Source organism: Lepisma saccharinum, chromosome 20 (genome assembly GCF_977018435.1).
Source record: "Lepisma saccharinum chromosome 20, izLepSacc3.1, whole genome shotgun sequence".
Lineage (NCBI taxonomy): Eukaryota > Metazoa > Arthropoda > Insecta > Zygentoma > Lepismatidae > Lepisma > Lepisma saccharinum.
In genome coordinates this window covers 477,968-498,457 of record NC_139248.1, presented here as the reverse complement: position 1 = coordinate 498,457, position 20,490 = coordinate 477,968, and the positions used below count along the sequence as shown (strand labels likewise).

Genomic DNA, 20,490 nt, shown 5'->3' with positions numbered 1-20,490 from the left:
TTTACCGGCGTACTCTTTTTTTGTACACATTTTTTATCTTCGTCAAAACCCAGACATTAATCTCCAGAGCTAAATGAAAAGTCATGAAACCTCTTCAATCGGAGTCCTCATACAACAAATTGTCCTCTGTTCCATCCAGTGGATCACTAAAGCCACTCTTGATTTAACCACTGTTTCAGTTTTCACAGCATCCCACGAAGCTTTGACCCATTCACAAACTTGTGACATGCTAGGCCTCTTGCTTCTTCCTGAGTATTCGGCGTATAAGACGCCCCTTGTTTTTCAAGACCTATTTTTAAAAGAAAAAATGCGTCTTGTACTCCGACAAATACGGTATATTGCTAGATCTTAGGGGTTGTAGTGCGTTGCGTTAACAACTACGCCACAGAGGCTGATACAAAACTTGATCCTTGGTATATACTTATATGGCCTTAGGAAAACACTGGAAAACATTTGAAACAAAAGTTTGGATTATAATCGATGAAATACCGAATAAGTTTCGTGAGTGTGTGTTGGTTTGAGATGATCGATACTGGTGGACGAGGCGCCAGAAATGAGTGTTCTTGTTCTCTTCTGCGTCCAATACTATGCTTCTAAGTCACATCAGAAATAACTACTATCCTCTCTCTCGGGAATTTCTGGAGCGAGCTGCACAAGTAGAGTCTGGAGAGGGCTCGACCAATGGACACGTGCGAGGGAATGGGATTGCGTGGAGGGGAGCAGCTATTGCAGCTATCAACTTTTCGCATTAGCGTGTACTGCTTCGCTCCTCCCAGCCCAATCTCTTTCTCCTCCTCTTTACCCATATCCGCGGCCTTGCTCCACGGATTCCCGGGATAGAGTGTAGTGAATGAGATGAAATTCCGAAGACAAGCTGCACCTAGCCTTGTCGCGAGAAGGAAATATGCAGTGGGACTTTCGTCTCCTCTCTACCATTGTTTCAGATCTCCGGTTGTGAAATTGCAAGGCGTGACTACGGAGTAGCAGATGGGCCACCAAAATGGGTAGTTATCGTTAGTTTTTAATTACGTCACGTCGAGTTTAGCATTAATCGTGGTCCCAAAAATATCCCTTTGTTCGGGATTAGATATTAAGAGAACAAAGATAAATTCCAGTGCGCCTTCTTAACGGCTGATATTAGGAATAGATTCTGCTTTTGTGGCAACACTGGAGAAGACGCTTAACTCATCAGTGTACACAGTTACGCCATCAGCACGCTTACGGTGGACAGACTGGTTCCGCGCCTCTTGTTTGAAGACCCTTCGCTTCACAGGAAGACTTTCTCCCCTTTTATATTGTTAAAATCACTTACAAAAAATTTAAGTGTTTTTCTGTCACGTAGATTCACATCCTGAACAAATTTGAACTCTAAAATTGCAAAATCATCTCCAAATTGTTGAGATTTTCCGCGTAAGGAGAGGCCGCTTCGGTAATGAATGAAAACATTAGAGAAAGGTTTGGGAATTTATTCGGAATATACCTAAACAATCAAGGTTTTTTTTTAGTAGGAGGAATGGCTGTTTGCTCTCTTTCGTATTCTTTGGATGCTAATTGATGCTCAGTATAATTACAAATAATTACAAGATTCGTCAATTAAATACTTCATTTGGTGACGAGAGAAATGTTAACGGTATCGTTGCAAGAGGCAGGCGCTTGTTACAGTAGCAATGAGCCTACGGAGTAGACCTATAGTCAGTCAAGGTAAAGATCCTTTGCGCAAGAAATTTATCACGAAACTTCACATACAGTGCGGAGTTAACGTGACTTTCTGCCATTTTCAACTTTTTTTTAACCAATCAGTGCTAAAGTTCTGCAGAATTACTGTAGTTTTGTAGTTCTTTAGGTTAATCGCGATGATAACAATAGATGATAAATAGAGGTGTGACTATACGTCTGCCCACCGAGATCGATTGAGTGTTGAGTAGAGTTTCAGAAATTGAGGTTGTTTCGAATTGTTTTTTTGGAGGTGAACTTGTTCCTCCAGCAGTTTGCGTTCTAATCCGTGAAGGTCACACGTACATTGTAATGGCGATGTTATAACATGAGTGTCCCATGTACAGTGTGAGTCAAAGGCCCCTTAACACCCCCTATAAAATGTAAAGGAGTTATGCTAGGTACAATAAATAGGTCATGATAGAAACAGGCACGGGGGAACCATGGTTGTGTATGTTGTGTTGTAGCCCTTTGCATTTTAAATTGTTGAGTTGAATTCAATGTGGCGGACCTCAACTTGACATACACAACTATGGTTCCTCCTGCACAACCTGTTTCTACCGTGAACAATTGCACCCAGCATAACTCCTTTATACCGAGTGTTTCATAAATAATTGAGGAGTTACAACAATTGTATTGTAAGTAAAGTATTGAACTTTCGTTAATGAACCCCATCCTGAACGATCGAGGATTGCAAACATTTGTGCGTGCATGTTTTGTTAAGCCGAGAGTTCATATCCCTGCCGCTAGGCGACACTCACATCACCCACATCACTCGCGGTGTTTTGTGCACTGTTTTGATCCCCAAGATCATTGGACCTTACACCGTGTGACCTCTTTTTGTGGACTTCCATCAAAGACAGGTATTCGTCTCAGCGATGCCGCATGATATCGCAGCGATAGACACTATCGACAGGCCCATGTTGATGAGAGTGTTGCAAGAAGTAGACTATCGTGTTGATGCGTGCCGTGTCACCTGTGGTGCACACATTGAACATTTGTAGGTGTTAAAAGAAACTGAGTTCCTCGTTCGTTCTGGACTGGTTTCATTAACGCAACTCCAAGACTTTACTTGCAATAAGTTTGTGAAACCCATCAATTATTTCTGAAACGCCCGTTATTTTTTTAGGGGTGTTAAGGGACTTTTGACTCACGCTGTAGATCGAAAGAGAATAAAGTTGAACACTTATCCCTGAGTTGGCAACAGTCCCGTATGTCGCCGCTCCAGCACTCTTACTTTTCTCTGGGGTGGTCAGTGGGTCAGCCACTTGCAGTGAGAGAAATGACGGAATGCCTCATACTTGTGTACAGCGCAAATCGCTGTTTTGAAACGTCCGACACGTTCCGCCAATGAAATTAATTCGTGGCATTAACTTCGGAATTACTCATCTAAAGAGTTTCTCCTCGCCAGCTGATGTTAAGTCGGCGTCAGGGCCCTCGCTTTCTTTTTCTCCGGGAGCACGGGTAGGGGCACCAGGAATACAGAAAAATCGCGTAGTAAACGCATTTCCATTTAACCGCCTCGGTGATTGTGCGAAATAAGTAGTCGACCTTCGATTTCCTCACCGAAGGTGCCAAGTTCGAGTCCCGGCGTGGGTATAACTGTTCATTCATCAATTTCGTGTAATCACTGGCGATTAGCCAACAATGGTAGAAATGCAACGTCAAGAAAGAAAATGTTAGGAGAATCGAAAGCCTGTTCGCTGTTTTTTTTAATTTTTTTTTTAATTTAAGTCTGTCTTCTTATAAAACTTCTTTCTTGCAATTTTAAATGGCTGTCTCAATTATTTCCTACTGAAAAACAATTCTTTCACTTCGTATAAAGTAGATATTGGATGTAATTTACGTGTAATTATATCATATTTATAATGACATGCTTTCACTTCCTGTCTTCAGCTATCATTGCTCATGGAAGTCGAAGTGAGAATAGCAATGGCAAAAGAAGCCTTCGATAGAAGAAAAATGTATTTGGCGAACCTTTGAACCGACAACTAAGAAGAGACTATTGAAATGTTTTGTGTGGAGTGGAGTGTATGTATAGCGCAGAAACCTGGATCCTACGAAGAAGCGAGGAAGTATGCCTGTGGCAAAGAACTGACCGTGTGAAATGCATAGACAAAGAAAGAAATATAACTCCATGGGGAGGGTTGAAGGAGCAATGCTGAATGATATAGAAAAAAGTGAATAGATTAAAATTGTAGGGTTCGACGGCACCCTTCAATGTACACGGGGAAATATCCCCTTATCTAAAATTCTTACATAAAATGTTAAGAAAAGTTAAAAGTGGTATGTTGTCAAGGGCACATTGAAAACTAAGAGAATCAACTAAAAACTTCCTCACAGACAGGAAAAGACCAGCTCTTCGCAAAACATTTGATGAAACATTGTCATGACCCAACAGAGATGATAAGTAAGAATATGCTGAATACTTAAACCGACATTACAAACACGAAAATAAAAATGGCCTGCTAATATAATGGTTAACGGGGGAAAGATATACGAAGAAGATGGTAGCAGATGAGAGATGTTATTAAATTAGATGGAACCTACGTTGACGTGAAGGCGCAAGATCGGAAAGGCCGGAGATTGCAATGAAAAACCTGCAGAGAACGATGAATGAATGGTTTGCTTTTTGGGAATTCTTTTTGGCGCCATATTTTGTTTGATGTCACCAGGCACCAGAAATATATTTCAGGGGGGGGAGTCCGAACGAAGAGTCTCAAAATAATAATAATAATAATAATAAATAATATTTAAATTAAAATAATTATAATTAAAAATAGTTTTGTAAAAATTATTGAAATTACTTAATATATTTTTAATTCATGAATAGGTAAAAAGACGATATAAGAATAGTGATATAACAGCACGTATATCTAAGGTCGGCAAAATTTGTAAAAAGAAGAAAACTGTCCCGGCAAGGAAATTAATGACAGATTAAGAATTTAATATTTATTGAATATCGAAAAAGGATGTTTCATCCAGTTGAAAAGTAAAGTTCCTGGTAATACTTTATGCATATTATTATGAGTAGTAATAAATCTTGCATAACTCTTCTTTGGTGCTGTCATTCAAAGTTGAATGATCCCAATATAATCCTTTCCCTCCAAGTAATTCGTCGGAAATATATAACCCTAGGTTAAACAACAAGTATATTTTAATTATTTAATTTTAGTTTATTTCATTACCTTCATTATTTAATTTTAGTACTACCTGGAACCCCCCACCCGCCTTAAAAACGCCCTTGGTTGCCATATAGCAGCGAACGGAAGACGAAAAGTCTCACCTGGTATGGACTTCCCGAGCTCCAAGTACTCCATGACGGAAGGGCTGAGGAAGCCCGGGGGCACGGCCAGGGCGCTGCCGCTGGTGGTGGAGCCCTCCCACTGCTCGTCCCGCAGCTCCAGGGTCTGCTGAGGGTCGGGGTTGATGTCGGCGGCTGGGGCTCTCGCCTTCTTCACCGCGTAGCCATCCTCTGCGCATTCCGCCAAGGGCCCTGAGAATTGAAAGAAATAATTTAGTCGTATATTTGGAAGGAGGTCATTGTCTGGAGTCATTGAATTTTATTTCTTCGCCTAATCAACAAAAACCAGGGAACTACTATTCAAGAGTTAACTTGATTCGATGAACAGTTTTTCTGCAAAACTCTCTAGAGATTCCGTTGTTTTTACTGTAAGGAATAGGGATGGTCAGATCTGGATGAAATTTTATCCGGATATCGGATATTCTGATTTTGATATACGAATTATCCGAATTGCCAAGATTATCAGGATGTCCGAATTATCCGGTTATTCGGATTATACGAAAATGTGCATTATGCGGACAGTTTTATCATTCATCCGTTTTACGGACTATCCACATATTCTTTTACTCGTAATTTTCGTATTTCACTGTACGGATTTTCTAGAAATTCTTCTTCGATATGTTCTATCCGGATATTCAGATTGTCCGTTGCATCCGAAACTGATATCGGATAATCTGAAATTCGGATTTTGTGGCCATCCCTAGTAAGAGACACCCAAAAGTCAACCTCCCTTCCACGTAGTACGCCCCGGGAACAGCAATGTTGCAGGCCAACGAGGTATCGTGTTGCCCTCTATTTGTCCTTACGTGTCCCCGTTTACAGCCTCAGCTTTTTCTATCCTCAGTGTTAGTTATTGTTCAGGAATTAATTACTGCATTAGTTTTTAAAATTGAGGGAGGATTTTTTGAGACAAGTTTTTGAAATTCTTGGAAATTGCTGTTATTTATTGAAAAATCATTTGTGGTTTCATAATCGTTGGTCAAAAGTTGATCACGTGGGTGGCTTTGTGAGGAACCTAATCCCCACCTCATGAGCCTCCCCTGTCCAGGTCTATTGTGGCAGGTAACATTCACTTTTCCTCAAAATTACGAAAGAGGCGTCGAAAATGCCTAATTATGAGTCCTTATTCGCTCCAGAAGTGAAAGACGTCATTGTTACTGTAACAGCACTAATCCTGTAATAATGGCAACGCCACAAAAAAAACGTGATTCTACACTTAACTCCAAAGCGGAAATCGGCGTGAAAATGCAAAGCTGACATAATGCCGAAACTCGTTCTGCCCCCCGGCGCTGAAAGGGTTAAAAAGGAAAAAAAGAGAAGTTGCTCCGCCAGTCAGAGCGGAGAGAACCGACTAAATGGAAGCGATTTCGTACAGTTCAATCCATAACTCTTTCCTGCTCCAGTCGCCGTACGCAGGGTTGCAAGGCCAATGTAAAATTAAAATCGCAGCTTGTCAGATTATGCAAGGTCGCCTGTAGGAATTTTTCTCATTTCGTGTCTTGCCCTTCGGTCATAGAAACATATATTTTTCTTTTATTATTATTTTTCAAATGCTTCAACGTTTTAGACAAGTTCAGACTTGAGCCCACTATTTAAATAGGAACTGGATTCGCCTTGCTGCCTTTCCATATTTCCGGGAATAGGATTTTTTTTCAGTCCCGAAGATCAGGAATCTAAAACTTTCCCTTCCCAGTTCCGACCAAAACGTTTCTGTCCCGCACACTCGTAGTTGTAATAGTAAACGTACGTTCCCTCGTTATTTTGTTGGTTATGGCACTGAATTGCTGCAACTTTCCCCCTGTAAATCAGAGAAAACAATATTATTTGTAAATAACATTGCTACACCGTTCTAATTACATGATTTTTTTTGTAGATATCTCGGGCGGAGGGCAAGTTCCGCTCTGCCCCCCTCCCCCCACCTTGCGGGTGTCCTTGCCCGGTCATCTATCCTTGGCGGAAGAGTTTGTCATATTCTATTTTTTCCCTAGACTACGCAGTTTTTACTAAGTTTCTTGACAATAAATATATACTCAGTCTTTTTACCTTACGATTTGACACACACAGGAGATGAACTACGCAGAAATATCAGCGACGAATGCAGGGTCGACCAGGATTCGAACCCGGGTCTCTGGCATACCGTGCCATTTCTTCGCTAGCTGTACATTTCGCTGACATGTTTACACTTCATATTCTAACCAAGGCCGTATGTATTTCAGTGAAAGAAACACGTAAGAACTTGACGTTTCAACCCTCTATCAAGGTTTTCCTCAGACTAAAATATTTTTAGGAAGACCCTGTATTAGTGTTTTCCCTGAATGAGCCAAATGGCAAGGTAACTTACAGCTCAGCGAGGGGAGAAACTAGGCACCGTCAACGTCGTCATTGTTTCAAAGGCAACAAACCCCGTTGCCGTAAAACTGGCAGAGACAGTTCACCCAGGTAAAACAGCGAAAGCGAAAAATCAGGCGAAACTAGGTTTGGCCCAGTAACTTAGTTGTAACACTGTAAGCCTTGTTTCCATGTTAATGAAACATAAGATGCTGATCAAGGCAAAACTTATTGTATAAAAAATATATTCACTAAAAACGTAACGTTTCCACCTTCTAACAGGGTCTTCCTCAGTCGAAGATTCACAAGAAATATTAAAATTAAATTTTAAAAAATTATTGTGAATAAAAATACCCCGTTAGAGGGTGGAAACGTAATTAGCGTGTATTTTTTTATACAAAAAGTTTTTCCTTGGTCAGCATTTTATGTTTTATTAGCGTAGTTGTTAGGGTAATGGCACGTTGTGCCAGAGACCAACGTTCGAGTCCTGGTCGACTCTGCATTTTATCACTGAAATTTCTACTGTGTCTTTAGTTTTCAGCCTACCCCAAACCCGCAAGCTTGAATGTGGGGAAGGAACAAGATCTCACCGATCTTGGTAAAGCTGTTGATTTATAATCAATGGGGTCCAGGTTTCTATCCCGGGGAGGCACATTGCATACAGGTTCAGATCTTATCAGACCTTATCGGATGGCTTGTCCCATTGACCTATCGGATCATAAAGTGAACTTGAAACCAACTTTTGGAACGACCGAATTTCGAGTTCGAGAGTTCGCCTTGTGCATTAGCAAACGGATGATAAATCAGCATGCCTGGCAACGCACGTGAGATAATATGAAATTTCACTGGGCGTGGCTGCTCTGGTGGGGGTGGCCGTCCGACTGACTCACAATGGAACAATGAAGGGGTCACGGCTCGGGACTTTCTCCGGCAAACAACCATGACCTCACACACCCTCCCAGCCGCGTGGCTGTGACCCAACCCAAATGAAGTGACACGCCTCGCGAGGTCTCTGGAGATATCGCTACTCGATACCCAACAACTGGTTTCAAATCCCTTCGTTCTAGACTTTAGTCGGATTAAATTAATTTGATAAGTTGTGGGAGCACAGCATTTGTGCAAATATTGCCATCTGAAACGAAGCAGCTCCGAAGACGAAATGATTAAGGGTTGCGTATTATTGCAAACGCTTTGAAAATTTCACACAAATATCTGTCCTTTCTTTTTCGATTCTTGTCCCGACTTTTTCCGATTGCAGTCTCAAGTTTGTTTGTTAGCACAGGTTACATTTGTCAGGAGAAACACGGCTGGTATGCATCATTCAAATATTTTTATTTTTAATGAGTTCAAACGTGTGAGGGAAAACGCTGATCTAAATTTGTAGCCAGTCGAAAGAATTTGAATTTCCTATTTGAGCTTGTTTCTTTGCTTAGAAGTTTTCAGGAATATATGAACAACAACTTCTGCTATTAAAGTGCAAAATTTAAAGTACAATCTTCAGAGCTTCATGTTTCACAGTTCGTGAATTATTTTCAGCAGCAGCTTAAACAGTGAAGGAGGAGGCTTTTCTGCCTATTTATGACAATGACTACCATTGTCAATTAGATGCAGTGGTTGGTGGATATACTGTGCATCATCCATGCCAAGTTGAGCACGGAATCTTCGGTCGGAAGATGGTGAGTCGAACACTCGACTCCTTTGGCTACCGAGGCGGCCGAAGAAGGATCTCCACCCTCAGCTTCGTCGTGTTTATAAATATCTTATGTAGCACCCGATTTCACGTACTGAGAAAAGTGACAGTCTGTTATCTGTTGGGCCTCTGTTCCATAAGTGTCTAGCGCCATTGAGCTAACCGTTGTCTAGGTGAGGATCCTTCACTTTTATATTTCTTAGCGGATCGACCCGCAGTGGTCTAGTCGGATGGGCGGGAAACCCGGGTTCAATTCCCGGTATGGGTGATCTAAGGTCGGAATTTTTCCTGCCTTGTCCCCGTATAAAGCGACTCTGGGGCTCATTCAACCTCAAATCAATGGGTACCTGGGAGCAACCCTGGGTTGTGAAGGCGGCCGGAGCGTAGTGCTGATCACATCACCCCAAAATTGGCCCTAACCCACATCCCCTAAATGTGTCTTCATGACACGGTTCTATATGCACGGGGAACTTTGCCTTTTACCTTAGCGGATCGAATCCACTCTTTCTGATCTCCTAATTACTTACTTATAGTTTGAATTTGGAATCCCCCTCCTTGGTAAACAAGGAAATGCTGTTGTGAATTGACTGTCGCTTTCGGTCTTCTGAAGACGATGACTTTCCTTTCAATAGCTTTTGCGCGCACGATTCCCGTTGCCTCACGAAGCGTGTGGGTGGATTGTAGATGGGCACCCTGCTCCAAGTAGTTGACATGCCATTCACGATGTTTTTTTGCAATCCTCAAGATCACGTGCCGGCGGCCACACGTCGCGCACAAGCAAAGCGAGCGAATGAAGAGGCGATTTGTTTTCTTCCTTCTTCCCTCCCCTTCCTCGGAACAGGCTAATTATTCGAGCGAGCGGAGTAATCGTGTTAAGGACGGTAGAACGCTTGTAAGTGATGGAGTTCTAACACATGACCTTGAACCAATTTGTTCAACGTGGAGAATAATTACTCTGGGTGGGAAATGATTTAGTTCGGTTACCTTGCTTTATGCTGTTACCTTTTACGTAAATTTTGTTGCCTTATTGTTAAGCCGACCTTCCCTGAGTTTGTGGAGTTAGTACTAACAGAACATACATACAAGTTGACTTCACACCAGAAAAAAATTTATATAACGTGCATCTGCGTCCTTTTACATCTTTTATCACACTCTTTGCCACACGGTATGTTGAAGAGAGAACGCAATTTTTTGTAAAATTGTAACAAACTTTCGGGATCCACATATCTATAATTATACTGGCTGAGAGTTCAGACGCCAAAGCCTCGCTAGTTTGCGAAATGCAGTCCAGGGTGCCTTAATGGCTAAGGCAAGTCTAATTATCTTGTTAGAGTACAGCTTCAGTTTTAATCTTAACCTAAGTAGGGATGGAATAAATAAAGGTTAAGAAAAAGAAAGGTCAAGAAAAAGTCAAGAATTTTGGATATGTTTTTTTGGTAGACCCCATGATATGTTATCGATTCGTCCCCATTTTCAAGTAAATTCACAGAAATTAATATGCAATTGCATTATAATTTTGGCTCCAGTCAAAAGCGTTGTAGCGTTGCTAAAGACTTCACATTCCTTTCTCAAGAAGTGACAGATCAAAGTGATGGAAAAGGTAACGGTGAGAATCTTGCTCTCCTTAAAAAGCGACCACTTTTAGTCCTGACTATTGAGTTCGTTAGAAGATACAAAAGTTGCGAAGTTTCTTGCAAAAATTTAGGGCATGAAAACTCTTCTGGGAGATACTGAGGCTGCAGACAGCCACCGTTTCTCAACAAGCATAGCAATTCATGTTGCGATATGCTTCAGTAAACACTGCCTCGTGCAGAAACACGGGCCTGCTCCCTTCGGCTAATGCGAGGCTGCTTCTTACGGGCAATAAAAGAGGAGAAAATTGTTTTACATAACCCTTTTTCCTCGAGGCTCGGCTTCCGACTTTTCCCGCTATTATTTCTTGTTTATCTTTCGGTGGCTGCTGGGAAGACATTGAAGTCCATTGCCTTCTGCATGTTTAATTTGTTCAGGGCCAAGTAAACAATTACGTTATGTTTTTTTCCTTCTGCACAAAGCATTTGGACCAGGTCTCGTTTCTCCGAAAATTGTATGCTCATGCAGCTTAATGTATTATGAATACAGATTTATAAGCACCAAAAACCAGTCAAATAAGCAGGCAGAAAGGTACTAAAACAAGTCACAAGAAATAAAAAAAGGCATATTAATAGATGAAGTAGAATTTTAAACTTTACTACCCTGGTAATCTTCTTTCGAAAAATAAAGTGAGCAGACTCCTGCATTCTTCGTGATTTTATTGCTGCATTTCAATGTCATCTCTCATGCTAGACTTCTGTCATTCAATTGACAAATTTCACTTCGTTGATTCCTCGGGGTTGAATCACATGAAAACGTGTCACGTGTTCTGCCCCATACAGTTTACAGCAACAAAACTGAACAATAGACGGTACTTTTTCAAATCTTCCCCATGTTTTGAACAACACCAACACAGCATAGTGTCGTACATACAGTAGTCTCCACAAATCCGACCAGATGTCATATAGGATAATTTGAATCCCATCCAAAACTCAATGCTTCCATAACATAACTGCTGTAATTTCGTAATGCATGCAGAAGATTTTATGATAAATGTATATTTTTTGACGGACCGACTTTTTTCTAGTTGCTACCTAGAAGGTGACATCTTGACAGCAGTCGCTTGTTCTGTTTATTGAATATTTCTTGTTAAAGTTTATTCATCAAGAGGAGGGGAAGCACCTTACTGAGCTCCATGTAACTTTGCGCAGTTGATACATTATTTTTTCTCTGTTTTGAAGCATTTTTAGACACTTCAAGGTACTATTTATTAATTGAAATAGGCGCCAACACTTGAGATGGACAATTATAGGCATTGCGTATAATGATTGCATTATCCTGAAACTAAAACGCTATACATTGAAATGTGGCCTTAAAACATTAATTTATTAATTGAATTGGATGAAAAGTAGTTGATTCAGCGCTTCAGTGGCGTTCCTAAAGAAGACTCAAACGATATCAGCGTGAAAAACTATGTAATATGATATATTCTAATATATGCCAACTCTACCGTATCGCTGCTGGTAAAAAAAAAAATCTGTCGGCAACAGTTCAATGGTATGTTTGGTATTCTGATTTAATTATACACATACTGCTACCTTCATTTGGTACAAGGTATATAAATCTTAATCTTAAACCTCAGCTAGAATATATACTGGTGAGGGTTCTTTTTAGACAACGAAACCAGACAGGATGCCTTCCAATGGAGACGTTTAATCGTATATATTATTCGAACACTGGATACATGGAATCAGAATATTTACATGATAAGCTACATTCTACTGTAATTTTCATTTACAGTCAATTTTCATCTAATATGCTTTTTATTATTTCTTTTCTCGATTTGAATATTTTTCTATATGAACTTCCTTCTTAATGTTTTTTCTGGATCTGGACTTCCTTCTTTCTTAGGCTACAGTCTGGATCTGGACTTCCTTCCTTTTTAAGGTACAGTCTGGATCTGGACTTTCTTCCTATTGGTATGGATCTGGATCTTACTTCTTTGTGGATAGTTTGGATATGGAATTTCCTCTTAATTTCTTTCTATTTCCGCTTTTTATACGATTTGGGAATTCCTTCAGGCTTTGGGAACTATACTAATTTCCTCCCTTGAGGCTGCGATTGGAACGCGCCAGCACTAAATATGTCCAGCCTAATGAGTACTTGGTGCCAAACGACTGACACGCGCATCCAAGTAGGTGCCACGGCTGAAACGCGCAACCCAAAGTGCTGTGGGTCGTCGACTGGAACGCGTCGCCACTGGGGTGAACAAAATTTCCACTATTGGAAAGGTAAATCAAATCAAACAGATTCAAGATCTGTTCAAAGACACAAATTTGTAGCAGTACTTTGACTTCTTTAGTTTTGTGATCAATTTACATATCACTAATTTGATTTATCAAGTATATACATTAATTTATTTATTTTATATTTATTCTTTATCTTCTTATAGTAGATTCTATTGTTTTTCATCTTTCCAGTTTGTTTTGTTCTTTTTTATAGAGTTATTGACGTATATTATGTTAATTCTTAATCTTCCACACCTGATGCTGCCATCTCTATTTATTTTTGACAAACCATGTAAATGAGTTGTTCCCATTGGGTACGTAACAATACTGTACTCGTTATTTTAAAAATACTTAATGGAAATTTCAATAAGCGAACTGGAAATAGTTTTTTAATTTACTTTTTTTTAGAAGTGAATTTGAAAATTTTCAATCACCCTGTATTTTTCTACCTGTGTGTGTGTGTGTGTGTGTGTGTGTGTGTGTGTGTGTGGGTGTGTGTGTGTGTGTGTGTGTGTGTGCGCGCGCGCGCGCTTATGCTTATGCTTATGCTTCATTAGCTTATCAATTCTTGGCCTCATCTCCTTCGATACCAAAGGTCCCGGACTCAATTCACTGTGAGGACATGAGGCAAGATCAAAGGCAAGACCGACCATTCGCCTACGAGGAAGTGCTGATTTTATTAGAAGAGTTAAAATATCTTGATTGGAATAAGAAGAAAAACTGTACAGTTAAATAAAAAGGCCAAATAATTTTTGAAAGATCGTCTTAACGAATTTTTTAGACTTTCGCCAAATGAATTCGGATGCCCCCTTCCCTATATGTACCACAGTTGAGAGCTTAAGCTGCCGTGAACATTTTCATCGAACGGTTGATCGGGAAATTTGCTCGGAAGTATTCTGACACGTATGAGGAGCAGAGTTCAAAGAATGGAGTTTGGTAGAAAGTGATTCGCACAAATTACAAATGGTCTTAGTTTCGTTATATCCCTTCACTTTTTTTTATACATGTACCGGAAAGCTTTTCTCCTAAGGATTAATATTTCACACGCCGAAGGCCGGCTGGTGCATACATTCTTCCGGAGTAGAAATAACTCGCGAATGTTTATATTAATTGTGAAAAGAATAATGCGTAGGAAATAAAGAAGAAACTTTGTATTTCTGTTTTTGATGATGTGATCACTTGCGCGCTGTTGGTTGCTTGGAGGATGACTAGTGGAATTCTTTGGGTTTGCAAAGAAAATACTTTATTCGGAGTAAATAAATATTCGCAACTGATTCTAATTATTTTGTTTGTATTTATTCGAGACGAGACTTTTCACGTAGGCACTATACCAATAGTAATACGAACGTATAGGAAAGGGTTTATCCAATATATGGGGGTGAAAGGACGATTTAAAATTTAGCATGAACTCTTAATAATTTGAAGAAGGTCAAGTGTGTGAATAAATCCCTAGTAGGGCAATGTACTGCAAGCAGGAAGGAAGGCGTCATAGTTATTGACTCAAAATTCATAAGAGAAAGGTGTTGTATAAAATGCAAGAAAGTGTTGTGGAAAGTCTTTTCAATGGTGCAGCATGGAAATTATGATGTGCACATTTGCACTCGTAAAGGAGAATTGAAGATGGAGTGTAACACCCTTCGAAAGTTATCCCATGCGTTGTTTGGCTCGCATGGTAGGAAGAAGAGCGCAGTTTACAAAGCGTTTAAGGCAAGGGAAGAGGCAGAATGCCGAATTATGCGTGTGAGTGCGCAGTTAACCTGAGGCCGTAAGATGTGGAGTTGAGGGAAGACCTTGAAAGTGGATTGGAATCTTGGCTGTCGGAACTGTGGGACCTTGTATTAACATTTACTCTACAAGATTTTTTGCCTTTCTTGGATCTGCTAAGTGGGTCAAAGCATTGGCCGCTTCAATTTATGGAAGGATTTTTAAAAAATCTCTTGCACAAGGAAAATCCTGTTGTGCCTGTAGTCAGACAGACAATTCGAGTATCCTTGTGCTTGGCGCCTAATGAACAGTGAACAACGACTTCAAGAACCAAATTCGATTCACCAGTTTGTGTGTCCCGATTTTTCATTTCTCCGTAATGTTTTCGGATTTCACATCAGAATCCTAAATTCTTTGCTACACTTTGTTGTTCATATGACACAGATGTGGCCTCCCCGATAACGCCTTCGCCTTGTAATCAAGAGGTCCCGGCTTGTTGGATACCCGGTGGAGACATTATAAATTCTAGGTCCAAACTCTCTGTCCATAAAGTGAACTTAAACTAACTCTTTATGACAGGTTATTAGTTAATATTTTATCATGTCTGTACGCCTATATGCAGCGACGTATATCCAGCAACTTGAGGCACGTAGTCGTTTGGATCCCACTTTAAACTGTAGGTCCAGTCCCGATTAGCCTTACTGTGCATAAAGTGGACTTAAACTCAATCAATCAATCGAAATTTGAGCTGGAATTTCGTAGAAACATATTGAGGCTGTTGGCTATCATCAGTACTTTCTCGAGGGCTCGACGTGTACACTTGCACTTAGTTCTAACTGGAGGAGTAGGCATGGAGTCTGAGGGAGAAAAGTCACCATCGTTGCATGAAATGTCAGAGAACGTTGTGGTTTCCACATCACAGCGTTTTTTTTTTCTGGAGGAAAGAAACTGCGGAAGTCCATCTATTGAAGGAATCCCCAAAACCTTGCCTCCGCTAGGCTTTTACATGGTACAGGCTTTCCGAATTAACTTTTAATGTGTTTTAACATAGCTCCCAGGAACGAACCTTGCATCTCTTCTTTCTATGAATTGTGCTGAACTGTTTCCGAGCAGTGGTATAAACTACGTTTGAGAGAGGTTTACGGAATCGAGAAGACATCCACCCACCTCCTAATTTCCCATATATGATGCATATGATTGTGTGTGTAACGACTTTTATTTGCTACTATTCGCGTAAATAGACACCTCGGTGGTGAGTGCGTTGTGTGCTCGACTGACCACGCACCTCTTAAGCGCAATACTGGATACATGGAGTGTTCGGCACTGTCTCCATTAGCGAATTTGATTTTAGGACAGCGCAAAGGGCACATTTTGAACCCGAGAACTAATTGTCAGCTGAATGCTCTTTTGTCGTATCTCCACTTTTGTTCGTAGATGAGTTGATGACGTTATCGTGTTCCGTGCATGCTACCAAGCGGTGTGAATTATCAACATTAATAAAATGTTTTCACAATTTTTGTAGTGTATTCAAAATCCACATACATACAACTTCAATCAGGTCTCCTGAGGAGTTAGTGAAGATGGACATACATAATGTTGGTTGTACAAGCAGTCTTTATCCCTTTTATGGGTACAGTAGTCTTTCTCCAAATTTTCTCGCACCTTGGCCGTGCGGTCTAAGGCGTTATGGTTATGGACTCCGGCTACAGGACGCGCGCCCAGGTTCGAGTCTCCTGGGAGAAGTGTAACAACTTTTCTCCTGAAATTTCGGCCTGTGTATTAAAATGATGGCCACCTCCATCGTGAGGAAGTTACGGGGGTACGAATGATTAGCGTAACCCGGTCACGGAAACCTAGAAGAACGGATGTTCGTCATGCTGACCGCATGTAACTGGTTGGATCAGTGGCGAGCCCAAGTTGGGGTTGATGGGGTTATAACTCCCCCCTTCTTTTTCGCCCAGTATTCCTAAAAAAAAAAAAGAACGTCAAAGGTAGGAAAATATAACAAAATGAGGGCTAACTACCTAGAAAAAGTCCTCCCTTTCGAAAATCCTGAGCACGCCACTGGGTTGGATGATCTCCCTCCGACCTCTACAGGTGCGGCTGAGGCCGGCAGTCGGAAGGTAGGCCCTGGCCTTCACGGGCTGTTGCGTCACTGGTTTAGTGTTCAAATTGGTCACGATTTTTAATCATTTTACTATTTCATCCTACGGAACGTGGTTTAATAAATTGTACTATGGTGGTACAGATGATTTGAACTTCTTCTGTTGGAATTTTGTTTCAATTCTTGATTATTGGATCAATTTTAATTGACGCCCGGAATAAGAAAGTATGGGTCTTGCTTCTATGGCCGCTAAATAAAATGTATTAGAGTATAACACATCTTAGATTCTAGATTGGTGTTCTGTAGTGCGTAATGCCTTCATAGTTACACGTGCGTGGTCCGCCTACTATTGAAAGCGTGCCATCCAATAGGAAAGGCTATGAGCAGTTCGTTCCCCATCCTCCGGAGACTGTCGCAATAACTCGTGGGTAATATGTTTGTAATTGTGCATGTAGGAAAGAAACTAACTCGCCGGTTAATCAGGAGGGAAGTTAACTAGGTACGTGTGTCGAAAGCGTGGTCGTCCCATCTGAGGAAAGTTAACGATGTCCTTGAAAACCGGGAGGATGTGAAACTCCCACGCCGAGTAGTCGAAGCGAAAGTTTGTGGAAACTTAAACAAATCAGCTTCGGATAATGAAGCGTAGTCTTGGTCTCCACAATGAGTTCCAGTCGCGCTTCCAGGAAAGTCTCTTCTCCTTCTGTGCTTCCGCCCATGGAGAAAGGCGTTAACTAAACTCTAATGGTTAGAGCTACAAACGTCCTTTTAGGGTGCCACAGGGTTTGTGGCTTTCAAGTTGGTGCAAGCGTGCACGCTGAATTATCGAATTCTCCGAGTTACCAATTCTGAAAGTTAGCGACAAAAATATGTGAAACGTCTAGTTCATAATCTGAGATGGCCAGAATGGTTTTTGCCTTAAAAAAGAAAAATTCCGTGTTCAGAAATATACTGTTATTCGTAAGTAGTAAAATGAAAATTACACGATATTTATGGAAGTATCCAATCAGTAAAAATATCGGTTACGTGGTTCGAGTGGATGGTAGCATGAGCCCTTCGGCGACGCTAGGGCTGATGTGGTGCGATATTGTAAATAAAGAAAACATATTGCGTGTGATTTAGGCATTATAATAAATACTAGGCTTGTATAAAAATATGCCAATGAAACTGAAGACTACTAGTGACTTTCTTTGACCACAGTAACCATATGTTTTGTAATTGAGACGAACAGTGTTTATGCAGGCCAATGACTTGTATTGTGCCTACAAGAGAAAAGAGAATTCATAACAATTATGACGACGAAAGAAAGAAAACAGCGCCTGATCACTGCAGAGGAAGTCATAACGTAATGTGGCAATGCAAGAGTTAATAATGTTTTCGGTTAAAAATAGGTTTTGACAGTGGTGCTGAAGGAGAAGCGCACCCCTTCGCACTCCCCTTTCGCCGCCACTGTATGATGAAAGTGACAACGACGTATGCGGGAAAACTTTTTGATTCTGGATGGGCGTGGACGTGTTTATTTTTTGACCGAGAAACTTGCATTACACTCCATTGTATTGTGGTTATTTTAGCCACAGTAATGAAAATGACTGATAATGAGATGGAAGGCGAGAATTACGGCAAGGAATGGTTTATTTGGGAGTACAATACTTCTGGACTTCCAGCATCTGTCGGTATGAAATTCGACCAATATGTTTAACGTTTTAAGAGAGAGAAACACAAGTAAGGAAGATCCATTTTGACAAGTTTAGATTGCAGTAGATATATTCATCCTTACCGTAAAGTCCTATATATTTTTCGCATACGGAAACTTTGACATTTGACTTTTTGTAATTAAATTTTAATATTTTCATCTTTGGCGCCTAAATATACGCTAGTCGCCAAAGGTCGAAGTACGTACAGTTTCAAATTACTGGTAGCATGACATTTCGTTCTGTTGTAACCCAATGTTGCCGCGTTATAATGAATGGTTTTGTTACGAACGCTTGTTGGTGATTGGAATTGCATTTTAGTGCGGCTGCCGGGATGTTATCTGCGAGGTGGGCAGCTTCTGGTACCAGGAACGGAAGAGAAGCGTCGCAAAATAGGAAGCTGGATGTCCCACTTCTTTTTTCCAGTCATGTGTTACAAAGACGAGTCACTGCAGCAAATTGATCATCCGCAAGGATGGACTCGCGATCGGTTCGGGAGCTGGAGAATTCTCTCCACGGGGAGGAGGAGGAAATGTACTGGAATGAACACTGAAGGGTTTTCCTTTCAACTTCTATGGAACAGAATAGGCCTAACAATTGTAGCTAGAAACATGGTAAATTCACACAACTTAACCAAAGCTCTTCCAGTTATAGTGCGTGTGTTCACCAAGTCAGTCCAGTGTTTGTAGGCAGGGGCTATAACATGATCGCAATAGATGAACACACACATCACACTATCATAATCATAAGAGAAAACGTGCACATACTTCGAAGTACAGGCTGACGGTTCGTTTCTTTTTGTAATCAATTTAATTCCAGCTACGATTCATAAAATATGAACCCTGGCTCGGTGGCGTCTCGGAAAATGCAACTAGGCACCTACGCATTTTCGAGAAATTGTTGTTCGTCGAGACTGAATTTCGAGAATAGTCGAATGTTGGGGTGCCTTTTTTAAAAAAAGAATTCGCTGCTGTTGTTACGTTTGTGGCGGCGATTGGCAAATCTGCGTTGACTACTAACCCAGGGACACTAAATTAGGCGGATGGTAAAATTTGATCTGTTGCCACGTCGTAGCTTTGTCGGAAGTTAACAGCGGTGTATTTTCTATTTGACAGTTGTACAAATAATAGAAATTTAACACAATTTTTTGTTGGAAAGATCAGGGATGACAAGGTCTATTTCCTTTTGGAGGGAGGGTTGACGCTCACACCAGGCAACACTGGATTGGGAACGTTGCCACATCGTGCGCGAGAACAAGCGATTCTTGCCTCGCTGTTCATTTCCAATATGTGACACCGAAGTACTTCTGCCTTAGGGCTGGTATAATGCCCTTTCGGCTCTGTTGCTAATTGACGCAACCACGGCCGTACTAAACAGAATCACTGTATTTGTCAGCCTTCGTGCGTGAATGTAAAATTCCGCAGGAAAGCTTATTTGCGAGTCGGTTATGTAGGGTAAGTGGTACGCAGACAGCGCTTATGTAAGAGAGTACGTGGTTCGACGAAGTCTCCTGGGGGCGGTTGCGTTTCCTGTCACAGATTTTGTCTACGCCGTGCGTGCAATCGCACCCAAGCGCCAGGCTAACAACCTCCCGGCTTTTATGTAAGCTTGGTGAAATTTACCTTGCAATGACTAACTGCGGCGAAATGCCTGCGTTTTTGTCACCGCGGGTGGCTCCTTTCCTTCTGGTCTGAAGTTCTCAAACGTTCCCGCAACCTCCGTATCTTCAGCATCCGGTCGTACGATTGCCGATTAGATGGAAATAAAGGTGCGTTGAATTCTGGACTCACGATCTCGCCATTGTCGGTCCGAAGTTCGAGTCCTGGTCTGGGCATGGTGTTTGCGAGTGGCGTTTTATCATGACTGGTGTGGTCTTACACACAGTGGCAAAAAAGCAACGTATAATGAGAAATACAAATGCGTTTTTTGAACATCACATTTGCAAGTATTATCAGAATTAATATGCTTCTCTCTCTCTCTCTCTCCGTTTGTTAACCGTACATGGGACTGGTTTAAGAGAGATCCGATCCTCTGGGTATCGAACCCTGGAACCCTTGATTGCAAGGCGACAACCTTACCACTACACTAACGGTGCACGT

At 41.1% G+C, this 20,490-nt stretch overlaps 2 protein-coding genes across 5 annotated transcripts in view; one reads left to right on the top strand and one right to left on the bottom strand.

Annotated features, from left to right (window-relative positions):
- Window positions 1-20,490, top strand: part of qin (tudor domain-containing protein qin) — a 268,711-nt gene that overhangs the window by 153,174 nt on the left and 95,047 nt on the right. The window lies entirely within an intron of this gene.
- LOC146003612 (uncharacterized) overlaps window positions 1-20,490 on the bottom strand; it is a 34,155-nt gene that overhangs the window by 11,902 nt on the left and 1,763 nt on the right. Inside the window, exon 2 of the mRNA XM_083141924.1 lies at window positions 5,000-5,209. Coding sequence (XP_082998050.1) covers window positions 5,000-5,209 — 210 coding nt within the window. The remainder of the gene's footprint in view (window positions 1-4,999; window positions 5,210-20,490) is intronic.